The 13750-nt window shown below is 37.0% G+C and overlaps 1 protein-coding gene across 1 annotated transcript; it reads left to right on the top strand.

Moving 5' to 3' along the window:
• Positions 1-2347: 2347 nt before the first annotated feature.
• On the top strand, positions 2348-5460 carry cxcr3.1 (chemokine (C-X-C motif) receptor 3, tandem duplicate 1). The gene is made up of 2 exons (XM_073847441.1): positions 2348-2728; positions 3772-5460. Exons 1-2 carry the CDS (start codon positions 2348-2350, stop codon positions 4492-4494), a joined length of 1104 nt encoding a protein of 367 aa, XP_073703542.1. The 3' UTR covers positions 4495-5460.
• The last annotated feature ends 8290 nt before the right edge of the window (positions 5461-13750 follow it).

The raw sequence follows: 13750 nt of genomic DNA, 5'->3' as shown, positions 1-13750 counted from the left end.
AGCCATATTTGTCAAGATTGTAACTGAAACGAGCATCTGATTTGCTGGTCCATCTTTAGCTACAGTATAACTGCTCTGTAGAATCTTGCTCGTTGTCTCCCGGTTCCCTTTTCTTTTGCTTAAAAGAACTCGGCCAGATTTCTCTTCTCTATTCTTCTTTAAAGTTTTTTATTTGTAGCTTTCGCTTGGCCTCATAACAGGTTCAACCTGACACAATTACAAAATCTCTGCACGTAAGACAGAAAACCAGAATCAGTCAACAAAAAGTACACATGACTATTTGTAAGCAGTAGTGTTTGCAAGTGAGAATGACAAGAAAACTGAAGAACAGGACGTGGTGTAAAGGTGTGAAAAAAACATCCCGCTGTATGAGCATCTGTGACATAAGGATGAAACATGCAAACGGAATGAAAGAAGTTCTACTTTGCAGCACTATACTTTTACAAAATCAGCAGTGGAGGATTTTATAATCATACTGACAGAAAATAAACACTTACTTGAAATATCTGTAATACAAAAACAGATAACAGTCTATAAATAACATGACTGGATTTGATGGTTTTCTGAGTGAAATACTGAAAATAAAAGTTTGTAAATTGCAAATAAACTGGACTGGAATATTATAAGTTAGCATATAGAACTACAGTTACAGTTTCTCAGCATCTCTGTATTTGTCTAGTGCTTTGCTGACAAGAGGATCCATAAAACTGATAAACAATTAACTTATGAACAATCACTGTTTATCAGTTAGTAACATACATCATACATTTGCATTTCTCAGGGCACAACCTTTCATTGAGAAAGCAAAATGAACATTTGAAAAAGAGTTATGAATGACTGACAACTGATCTTTATCTTATTTCCTATTTCAAACTCTGGTGCTCCCTGTCACTGTCTCCTCCTCCTCTTTCTGTCTGTCTGTCTTCTACGCATCTGCATGCCGTGACCTTTTATTAATGAGTAACTCTCTATGTGCCAATCATTTGAGCAACTCTCAACTACTGGCAGGTACGTTTTTTTCCTTTCAAACTTTTTCCATTGTTCGGAGATATTATACATCTTCATCCACCATATACACCCACTTTACATTGTATCATTGCTCAAAAAATGTTTTATTTTTCTAATGATTTTACATTTGGAGATATTTAGTGACCATCTAATTTGTTTCTTGTTTGTTTTTGGATTTTTAAAAATTCCTATAATGTTTTGTGAACTTTGCTTCACATATACGCAACATGAATGAGTTTTGAATGAGCTTCACTTCCAATTTTAATGAATAATTTTAAAACTTTAGTTAAGTTTGATGTTAAACGAAGTTAAATGTATTTCTAGCACAAACTATATTTCTACTATGAAGGGAAATACCAGGGGGTGACAAATATCACCTCCACAGATTTCAGGTGTCAGTCACAGACATTCAGAGCTTTATTGTAATACCCATGGTTTCCCATAAAGCGTAGGGTTCATGATACTAGATGTTCAGTACTATCCAAAACTAACCACATTCTCATTTACAAAGAAATGGTACGTTAATGACCACTCAGGAACGTGACAAACTGCCACCTCAGTCTCAAATGTGAAGGTCACAGGAGATTTAACTTGGTCTCATCAGATAAGAAACTGAATTGCACTATGACTGATAGATATCTGTGGTCAATGTGCTTTGTGGCAACTGTGGTTTTTAATTCTTCTCTTATCTGTTCAATCGAGTAATTCACTGAAATATGAAAACAATTGCTTGTGTGCCATGCTTCTGTAACTGCACTTATAACTCATGGATTTTCACTCCAGAATAGAAATAAACATACACCTAACCAGGGGAGATGAATTTTAATATATGAAGCAATACAACATTTTGGCATCATATACATGCTGTTTCAGACCTGCAAAAAAATTCTTCAATAGAGCACGAAGATTTTTTGATCCAAAGATCCAAAACACAGGACTTTATTGACTATTGACTTTATTGACTTTTATGTAGAAAAAACCCTGAATGTCTTTTGTGTTCCACAGAAGCAAGAAAGTCATACAGGTTTTGAACGACATGAGGGTGAAATAATGATGACAGGATTTTAATTTTTGAGTAACATGCTTGCCATCATGTCTCCCCCTTCTGGTCAAAACACGATTCTTCAGCAAAAAAACTTGAGGCATAAACTAACATCTTGTACATATTTGAAAGATTATTAATCAAAAACTAAATTATAGTAAAAGACTAAACTGAAACTTTAATCTCAGACTCTAAACCAGCATTCACAAGACAATGTTTTAGGTAAAGAAAAAATGCTGTCCATAAAATGGATGATAGGAATAGATACTAATTATGTTGTTTGTTTTTCTTCAGAAAATGAATGTCGACAAAAAGGTAACCTTCAGTATGGACGACTTCAGTTACCTCGACCTCGACTTGTTCAATTACAGCTACAATTACAGCTCACTCCCAAATGATGGAACTGTGTGTGATCAGGATTCTAGCATTTACTTTGATTCCATTTTTATTCCGGTCCTATACTCTCTGGCGCTGGCAGTGGGGCTGGTGGGAAATGGTGTGGTTCTGGTGGTACTGTGGAAGAAGAGGATGGGCTTGAACGTTACTGACATCTTCATCCTCCATCTGTGCTTAGCAGACCTTCTGCTGTTGCTAACACTGCCCTTCTGGGCTGTAGAGGCAGCGAAGGGTTGGATCTTTGGCACACCGCTTTGCAAACTGACTGGAGCTCTGTTCAAGGTGGGCAAATATATGGCTGTGCATTGATTTATACATATCTTCAGTAAAAATAGATCTCCCGGGCCAGAGTTGAGAACCCGTGTTCTATAGAATAGACATTCAATTGGAAGTAAAGAGATATTCCTCTATCTATAGCTTTTCAAATCATTCTCACAGTTTTAGGGTTTACAGCATTGCATCGTAATGGGAACAAAGAAGTAAAGTTAGATATAACTTAACACAGAAAAGCTTAACAAGTGATTTTTTTCACCCTAAAATATGTATTGTTTACATCTTGTGGCTAGACTATTGAAGCAGTCAGTATTTTAAATGGTTAGTTTAGTGTTAGATTATTTACTCACCCTTAAGGCATCCTAGGTGTATATGACTTTCTTCTTTCAGACGAATGCAATTGAAGTTATATTAAAAATTGTTCTGGCCCTTCCAAGCTTTGTAATGGCAGTGAGCGGGTGTTTCTCTTCAACAGTCCAAAACAAGTCCAACAAAGCTCATTCTTCCATAATAAAAAGTACCTCACACGGGGGTGAATACAGGCTTCCTGTAGCGAATCATTGCATATTATATTATATTAAAAATGTAATAATCAGTTTAATCTAATACGTCCTATATCATCTGTCCGGAAGGGCTTCCATGTACAACTATCAGCGCAAGCTAAATTATAGTGATAATTGCATTTTAAATATGGATATTTTTCTTACAAAAACGCATTGATTCACTACAGTCATATACACCTAGGATGGCTTATGAAAATAAATATATTTCATATTATTTTTGCTTTACACCCAAAGAAGGGCAAATTTGACATGCTATAATAAAAGATCTGTGGAGTATTTAGAGATGAAACTTCACAGACACATTCTGGGGAACCTGAGACTTATATTACATATTGTAAAAAGGGTCTTCTTAAGAAGTGGAAAATATTTTTGTATTAAATAACATTATAGCACAAATGCTGATGACTGAAATTACCTTGTACCAGGAATATTGCTTTAAGAATCAACTTTGGGTTTGCAGTCTCTTATTGTCACATCTTTCTCCATCAGATCAATTTCTACTGTGGCATTTTCATGCTCTCCTGCATCAGTCTTGACCGCTACCTGTCCATCGTCCACGCAGTGCAGATGTATTCTCGTAAAAAGCCCATGGTGACTCACTGTTGCTGCTTGATAGTCTGGCTCTTCTGCCTTCTGCTCTCCATTCCTGACTGGATATTTCTTGTGGCCATTGAGGACTCCAGACGTCAGGATAGAACAGAATGTGTTCCGGATTACCAGCCTAATGTGCGCCTGGCCACTCGTTGGCTCTACCATATTTTGGGTTTCATTCTTCCATCAGTAATGATCCTGTTGTGTTATTATCACATCCTGCAGCGGCTGCAGCGCGGCTCCCAGTGCAAGCAGAAGAAGAGGGCCATCCGCGTCATCATAGCTCTGGTAGTAGCCTTCTTCATTCACTGGACGCCCTACAACCTCACCCTCTTCGTAGACACCATGCAAACCAACGGGACCATCATTTCCACTAACCTAACATCCTGCGAAAGTGCCACAGTATTAGATGTAGCTCTCACAGCTACTTCCACATTGGCGTACTTACACTGCTGTGTCAACCCAGTGCTTTACGCCTTTGTGGGGGTGAAATTTCGCCAGCACCTGCTAGAAATGTTGAGACCACTGGGCTTCAAGCTGAAGGGCCCAGCGGGTCTGGTGTCACGGAGGAGCTCTGCATGGTCAGAGTCAGTGGACACCTCACACACATCTGCTTTCTAAAATATCATATACCATCAAACTGATATTTGCATGATCAGGCAGCATGTCATATTTTTATGTTTTTTTATATTTTTAAGTTTGGCTATAAATACGCAAGTGTTGCCATTCACACCAAGGACGATAACTATAACAATAAGTAGTCTTAATAATTATTATAATTGTATGAGAATGCAGAAGTTCACATCACAACTATAACAATACCGATATCATTGGAATCACTTTCAGAATGATCTTCCAGTAAATTGTTAATAAAAAACACTGACAGCCAGTCAGAATTCATGCAACTTTAAAGAGCTTGAGCATTTAAAGCTGCAGATGGCAAAACTGTAGTTCACATTAATAATAAACAAGTGTTTTTGTTTATTGTTGTGGGCACTAATATTTATCTTCACAGTTATCTTTATAGGTATCGTCTTGGGGTGAACAGGTTTTAAGTCTCATGTCAGTGCTTTATAGACTGCATAATAACCATAAATATAGAGAAGTCTTGTTTAATCTTACTTTTAGATATTTCTTTTTGCACATGTGGCAGCTACTTTACATTCTAGTTTTATATTTCTTAAGCATACTGACTCCTTACAGCTCACACATATTAGAGCGCAGGTAAAAGTTTCTATTTTTGTCATAATGGCAGAGTTTTCCAGTAGATCAGACCTTTGACAAAACTAGAAAATGTTACTATTATACATTGTTATTGTATGCACTGACAATCCTGAAAAAATTTGTTTTTTAATTGTCTTTTTGTTGTTGTTTTTTTCTGTGATGTTATGGTGTGTTTTTTATCTTTAATTGTTGTAAATACATTTTCAAAACATCTTACGACATATCATTTGAAGCAGGACTGGGCAAATTTGTATTTTGCTGCTTATTTTCTTCTTATATGCTCTTATATTGTGATATGTAGTTCAACCTTCCTATCTCTTGTTTTTTGTGCTGCATAAAACATGTAGCCACAAGAAATCTTCATTAATGCTGTGATATAATAAAATACAAGAGAAATTGTGTATGAAGAGTTATATATGACAATCACAATTTATCGAAATTAAAATGAAGGAACAAATTAGTGTGCCAGGTACCAGGTCCCTGTTGAAATTGCTGGGGGCGATTTGGGGCGAAACGTTTTGGCCTTACTTTTCAGACCTTGTGCGGCACACTTGGTTTTTGACAGTTTAAGCGCAATAAGACATTAAAGAGAACTTAGTTTAGTACTCACATGCTGTGTGACAGTCCGCGTGCTTCACATGTGTGTGTTAAAAAAAAAAACGTATGTCAGACGTTTAAATTGATATGGCTTTAAAACGCATGCTTTCAGTGTGACAGCCATGATAATCAAAACTAAACAGACATTTTTCAGCAGAGTATCTGAGCTAAGAGCTGTAAAGGCATAGTCCCATTCTGGAAATGGGGGCGAAGAGCAGAAGCTCATTTGCATTTAAAGAGTTATGCATGAAAATAGTGTGTTTCTTGCAACTCAAAATTTTCAAAATGATATATTAAATGAACTGTGGAGTATTTTAAACGGAAACTTCACAGACAAATTTTGGGGACACATGAGACTTATTACATATTGTAAAAATAGGCTTCTTTAAAATATACACACTGCATACCTCATAATGACAAAGCATGATTCAGATTTGTGTTACCTTTGCAAATTAAATGTATTATAAAGAGAAAATGGAAATATCAATATAGTCAATTTGATGTGGCTGGATCATCTTTGAGATGCATGATATAGAAAGCCACACAATGCACATATTTCATATAAATGTCTAACAGGTGAAAATGCATATTAGAGCAAAAGAAAAACAAGCCATGAGGTCCAAGACACAAAAACCAACACAGAACATATTTCTCACAGAATGCACGTTTAGTCTTAATAATATTAATAATAATATGCATGTAATTGTAAATATATTTAATAATGTTTGTTAGCTCATATTTGATTCCTTTCCCTGTCATTAAAGCTTATAAGTGGCTTTTGTAAGAAGGAGGCAGTCATGATGTTTGTAAAACATGGCCTGGGCCCAACATTTTTTCCGCTTGAAAGTCATTTTACGCTTGAAAGCGCCAGCACCAGCACCAGCACCAAATCTCAACAGATATCAGACAGAACAAAATGAACAGTTGGCGGACAAATCCAAGAGTAACGTTGTTGTGAAAAATGCTACGGCTCATACCCAGTCACTAAACAGCAAGATAAGATCACAACTAGTGGTTTTCCTGTTGTGCAGTCTGATAATGTTAATGCTAGTACTCTGTCTCCTCTACAAATTGACGCTAATCAGTCTACTTGACCATGTTCTTTCCCAAGCGGAAATGAGGTGTCCTCGACCAATCCAACCACCTATGAGAGCATGTCAGGTATGCCGTTCTCATGAACATTCAACTTTAGCACATGACAATTACTCTACCTCGCCTTTTTCAAAACCTGGGGCCTCATTTATAAAGACTTGCGTAGAAACCATCCTTGATTTTATCTAAGAACTTTTCTGATTTGATCGTAAGAGCGATTCAGAGAAACGAACGTACCACGAAATCCATGCATACGCCAGTCATTCGGTTATAAATCACAAATGATCGTGGAATTGTGTGCAGCTGAATGTTCCGCCGTCGAAACGCCCCTGCTTAATTAATTAACATATAAAATGAGCTCATTCCTAAAGCAAAAACTCTGTGACAATGGCAAGTAAAAAGAAGCGCAAGAAATCAAATTATAGTGAGGCTGAACTATCTGCAATACCCGGCATTACCACAAGGAAACGGTCGTACGCCAAGCTGGAATCTGACGTGGAGATAAGTACTTTTCCACGTCAAAGACGGTTTTTATAAATCTGTACTTTGACGTGGATTTGATCGTACGAACACTCTAAGATCAAATCAGTGCGTAAGAAAGTTTTATAAATGAGGCCCCATGTCACATAAAAAGGAATTGTGCAGCTATTCAACCCAGCACTGGAAATCAGTTTACACAACCACCTCAAGGCTCACCGACTTTAAAAATGTCAGCCCACACTTGGAGAGGGGATGTGTGGGTAGAGTGAAACAAACCCTCAAAAATGCTGGTATTAAGCAAGATTATGAAAGTGCATCTGCACAAGCTCCAGCTGAAGTAAAAGTGATTGCACAGAATATGTGTTGTTTGATGAGTTGTTTATGCACCTGTATATGTGAATGACAAATTCTAGATGATAAAAATCCCAATAGAAACCATCACAGAATGCTGTTTCCTGTTGTGTTTTGGGACATATTTCATTAGAATTTAGTGTTTTTAACAAGCCACTAATAGAAGGTGATCAATTACCAGTAGAAAACCCACAGGGTCCATTACAGTTTACATTAAAACCAATACAAGTCTCATTATAACCAGTAAAACTATTACATTTTGTGATAGTGTATTATTGTTTTTTTTTTTTTCAGCACAAATGTTAGACTCAGGATGTATGGCAAGTACTTTTCAGTGAAGCAGTAGAGAGTAGAATGCTCAGTGAGGATGTGTTACCAAACCCCACACCATTAACACAGGAAATAATATTAATAGGGTGTGGAGGTAAACCAACAAAGCCAAAATGCATGTATGAAGTTGAGCTTAAAGTTAGAATGAGAGATATTTAGCGTCTGTTTTAGTTGTGCCAGGACAAAGGGATGACTATCATTGGTACAAATGGGAATAAGTTCCTCATGCACCGAATGAAGATCAGTGATGATTACTGGAGCATTTTGTCTGACAGTGTTTCAGAGCCATCTGGAAGGAGTAGTTCACTTTAAGAACAAAAATGTACAGGTAATGTACTCACCCTCTTGTCATCCAATATGTTCATGTCTTTCTTTCTTCAGTCATAAAGAAATTATGTTTTTTGAGGAAAACATTTCAGGATTTCTCTCTATATAATGGACTTCTATGGAGCCCCTGAGTTTGAACTTCCAAAATGCAGTTTAAATGCAGCTTCAAAGGGCTCTAAATGATCCCAGCCGAGGAAGAAAAGTTTTGTTCACTGTATCCGCTTAACTGATGAGCGACTATTCTGACTATCAAAATTTTGATTCTGGTCATTATCGATTCTGTCTTTAATAATACTCAATCAAGATGGCTCATCTGGGCGTCACATGGGTGTGCTGGCTGGCTTGGGACACACTAGACAATTTTCAAATCTTAAACAATTTTAAAAACATGGGAGACCACAGACATGAAGACAGTTTAATCCAGTTTTTTGCCTTATAATCCTCTGAATGCGCATGCTAGATGATTCAACCAGATCGTGAGACCACACACTTGTTGATTGTACAAAAGATTTCACAGTGATTTAAGATCTTGCAGAGATTCTTGTGAATACAGAAGAAAAACACATAGGAGACAATTGACTGTCAGCTGGTGCGTGTTTTGTTGTACAGTAAAAAAAAAAAAAAAAAAAAAAGAGAAAAAAATATGGGCAATGTTCTTTCTGGCATGTTTTTTAGCTATAGAAGCAAGCAATATCTGGTAAGTGACGCTTGCTCATTCTCAATTTCTGTCTCAGAAGAGGAAATGACGAGTAAGACATGATTATTTTGATGTGCTTGTAAAAATAACATGGCCCAAACTTTACCACAGAAACTTCAAATATCACTATCAAGCACATTTTAAAATCATTGGAATGGATTAAAATGTGCTTTATAGACAAGTAAAAAAAAAGTTTTCTCTCACTCTGTGTATTACAAAATGCTGGATTCAGAAGCAGATTACACTGCAGTACAATACAAATATTCAATGCACCACGTTCTCTCTATGTTAAAATATTTTTTTTTTTCCAGAGACCAATGACTTAAAGAGATCTTTGAAACAATGTCATTGTTAAAGACTGACACAGGAAGGGAAATTCTAAGCATTTTTTCCCCTGTGTGCTGATTTGCAATTTAAAAGAAGGTCAAAGGAGCTTCACTTTCGAATATGATGAATGATTTTAAGTACTATAGCCTATGTACATTTCCAGCACAAACAGACTGCCTTTATTTTCAGTGCAAGGTGATAAATGTGAAAATGCACGGAGATTTACCTTCTCATCAATGATGAGAAACTAAATTGCATTATGACTGATACAGGCATCAGTGACGAATGTACTTTGCAACCAGTTTTTGATTTTCTCTTTTCTTTTTAGTCAAGTGATATGCAAAATGAAAACACCTAATTTCAATTTGATCTCTGGTTAGAGCCTCCTTCAGCGGTCAATACAGCATCATTTTGTTCTGGAAATGACAAGTCCTGCACAGTGGCCAGAAGGATTTTGAGGCATTCCTCCTGCAGAACAGTGGTCAGGTCATGTGATGCTGGTGGAGGCAAACAATTCTTGACTCGTTGCTCCAAAACAAGCTGTGCAAGCCATGGGAGATATTCTGATGGAATATGAAATTAGCGAAGATTAGCCATCAGGCCATGTATATAGCCATGAAACCTACAACACTTTGTTTTAGTGTTTCAGTCTGAAATGTGGAAGCAGTTTATTTATTTATTTATTTTTTACTCAAATGTAAATTAATGTCCCAGTTGCATTTTCTTTGTTAAATAAACATTATTTACACTATCAGAAAAAATATACAATTTATATTTTTAGATTGACAATGTAATCAAGTATTAAATCAATGTATTCTGTTTATTAAAGCCAAGTATCTCATCATATCTTATCAATTTAGTGTTTTTAAGCATTTTACATTTCTTTCAAAATAGTAACTCAAGACAGTAACAGTTGAAACAATTTCTTTAGTTTGTGAACTTATGTTCAGCTATTCTTTTTAATAGTTAACTTTTAACAATTTTTTAATTTTTCGGATCATCAGTCATCAAAGCTCTGTAAGTATTGGTCACACTAAATTTCACTACGTTCAGGTCATGTTTTCATGCCATTTTAACTCCTGAACATGGAATGCATGCGAACACAGCAGGCGGTATTTATCGCATGAACCAATCACAACCGAACATAACCAGTCATATCCAATCATATCGCAACGGAGGCATTGCTTCCTTTCACGTGACTTTTCCCCATTCATTCTACTACAATTTTTTTAAGGCCCCTATTCATTCTGCTCCACTGTTTTACTATAGTTTTTACATTTTTCTTTCTAAGGTAAAACTGTCTACGTCTCTCTCTCCTCCCCTGAGCCCATTAAGTTTTAACAGACCCCCTGAAGCGTGCAGTAGGTTTGGTGGGGTGTAATTGAGAATGAATGGGGGAAAAATCACAAGAGAGAAGGCAATGTCTTCATCGGATATGACTGGCTATGTTCGACTGTGATTGGTTCATGCAATAAATTCTGCCTCTTGTGTTTGCATGTGTTCCGCATTCGGAAATCAGTCTGCATGAACAATATAAGGGCGTTAATGGGAAAATTAATTTAAAAATGTGACATTAAAAAGTATATAAATCACAGATTTTTCTAAAGTAACAGTGGTTAAAGTTACAGTGGTAGGACATGTTTCTCTCACCTCCCCTGAGCCCATAAGTTTCAACAGACCACCTATAGCTGCAGTGACAACTGAGAATAAATAGGGGAATGTCTGACAGTTAATACCGCCTTTATTCAAAATTTTGTGTTTCCATCATTAATTTCTGATGTGATTCTTTAAAATGTGCATTAAAACAGGGTGATGAAAACATATGTGACCAGTTACAAATAACAGCTGAACATCAGTTTACCATTAAATTATAGATCTAATCTTAAATTATTTATTTCGTTTGTATAGCTGTTTAGAATAATCTAAAATTCTTAAAATTCTAACTTGATGAGATTTGGTTTTAATTACATTAATATTACTGTATAAACAAAATAGATAATCTCTTCTGCAGCACGACCACTGCAGTCCCATGAGTGGCCACTGAGGGAACTTATTAAAGGGATAGTTTGCCCAAAAATGAAAATTTGATGTTTATCTGCTTACCCCCAGGGCATCCAAGATGTAGGTGACTTTGTTTCCTCAGAAAAATACAAACAAAAACCGGTGCAGTCTGCCAGCCAAATAATGGGAGTGGATGGGCACCAGACCTTTAAAAGTAAACAAAAACGTGCACAGAAAAATCCAAATTACACCCTGCGACTCGTGACGATACATTGATGTCCTAAGACACAAAACGATCGTTTTTTGCGAGAAACTGAACAGTATTTATATCATTTTTTACCTCTGATACACAGCCACCTCCATCTGTCATGAGCACGAGTTTAACATCCGGCTCGTGACATGTGAACGCGCTCTGGCGTAGAATACGCAAACGCCGTAAGGGAAAATCAGTGAAAAGTCCCGGATGAGTTTGCGCAAGCAAACGTAATCTTTTAGCTTTAAATCGGTTTGAACAATCAGGATAAGCGCAAGTAATTACCATTTTGAATAGCCGCTATACCCACAATCTCTGTGCTCTATGTAAACAATGAGTGTCGTAAACATGCGACAGATCGCTTCCAGCGTTTGCGCATTCTACGCCAGAGCGTGTTCACGTCACGAGCTGGATGCTAAACTCGTGCTCAGGACAGATGGACGTGGCTGTGTATCAAAGGTAAAAAATGATATAAATACTGTTCAGTTTCTCACAAAAAAACGATCGTTTCGTGTCTTAGGACATCAATGTATCGTCACGAGCCGCAGGGTGTAATTTGGATTTGTCTGTGCATGTTTTTGTTTACTTTTAAAGGTTTGGTGCCCATCCACTCATATTATTTGGCTGGCAGACTGCTCCGGTTTTCGTTAAAAATCTTTGTTTGTGTTCTTCTTAAGAAACAAAGTCACCTACATCTTGGATGCCGTGGGGGTAAGGAGATACACATCAAATTTTCATTTTTGGGTGAACTATCCCTTTAAGTGATGAGAGTTGACATCATGGGTCCAATGTCTCATAACACAGGAGGAGCACCTGCTTGTTTCAACCTGTTTTTGCTTATTTATTATTCCCATTGGGGAACTTTTTTCCCATACATTATGCCATTTATCAGAAGACAGCTTCCATTCTCAGAAAAGAAGTGAGAGTGTGGCAGTGCAGAAAAATGTGGCCATATTGTCTTACTTTCACTTTGTTGAAAGTCAGTTAACGGTGGTAAGGGGCGAGGTTCTTCAGAGAGGAGTCAAAATTACAGGTTACTGTGCGAAGTGGGAACTGTGTCTTCAAGTTGACTTGGTGCTTTTGGGATTGCGGTCTGGTGTTGGAGCATCACCACTTCCAAGACTGGGTGCTTTGCTGAGTTGTCAAAAAGGCAAGTACAGCCTATGAGTACAGCCTTTAACTGCTTATTCAGTGTGTGTTTTGTTTTCTGCTTTTTAATACATATCTGCAGAGGTGGAAAGTAACGAATTACATTTACTCGCGTTGCTGTAATTGAGTAGGTTTTTTGTGTACTTCTACTTTTTAAAGTAACTTTTAAATTTTGTAATTTTACTTTTACTTAAGTACGTTTTCATTTAAGTATTGTACTTAACTACATTTTAAATATCATCCGTTACTGAGTAAAAATAAATAAATAAAAAATAATACTAATAGATTAATAAAAAAAAATGTGCGTGGAGGGAAAGAGCCTGGGGATCGCGCACCGGAAACTCCTGATTGCTTGGTGAGCGGGAGAGCAAACGCAGCGCGCTAACTCAAGAAAGATGGAGACGGACAGTTGTGCAGAGCTACATCTCTCGGCTTCATGCATGAAGCAAACCGTTGCGCTAATGTCAAGGTAATAACAAACTTGCGCGTACCTAATGTATAACACTCATGTATCAGAGTCGTACATTCGGCACACATAAGTCCGCTATTGATTCACAAACTATGCGCGCTCTCGGGGCTCTGATCCCTATAGTATTTTTGCGTCAAAACATTTGCCTAGTTGTCCAAATTACTGTCCTGTGAGTGTTTTATAATGAATGCTCAGCCATCGAAGAGGAGTGAGGCTCTGTGTTTATGAGCATCAGGCGCGCACTGACACTTCTCTGATCGTGTCTTTGTCGAACCTTCACATCGATGCGTTTCAACAGATTTAGAATGTATTTGCTGTAGTTTGAATTCGTATGTTAATTTTTTAATGGAAACAGTAGATATTCAGTCAGTCAAGTTCAAATGGATAGGTTTAGTGGTCTTTTGGCATCTCCCTGTTGTCCTGTTTGGTAAGGCAGGTTCACTTATTTAAGAAAAAGTACTCTGAAGTTGTAAAGAATGACTTTAGTAAGGAATTCAGGTGCTTTAAATCTGTGTATATAATTTTAAAAAGTTAGAATTTAGCAGAGGTTTTCTTTAAAGGTTATAAGGTATATTTAAAG

This window comes from Garra rufa, chromosome 9 (assembly GCF_049309525.1).
Source record: "Garra rufa chromosome 9, GarRuf1.0, whole genome shotgun sequence".
NCBI classification, from domain to species: Eukaryota; Metazoa; Chordata; class Actinopteri; order Cypriniformes; family Cyprinidae; genus Garra; species Garra rufa.
This window is presented reverse-complemented; position numbering and strand designations above follow the sequence as displayed.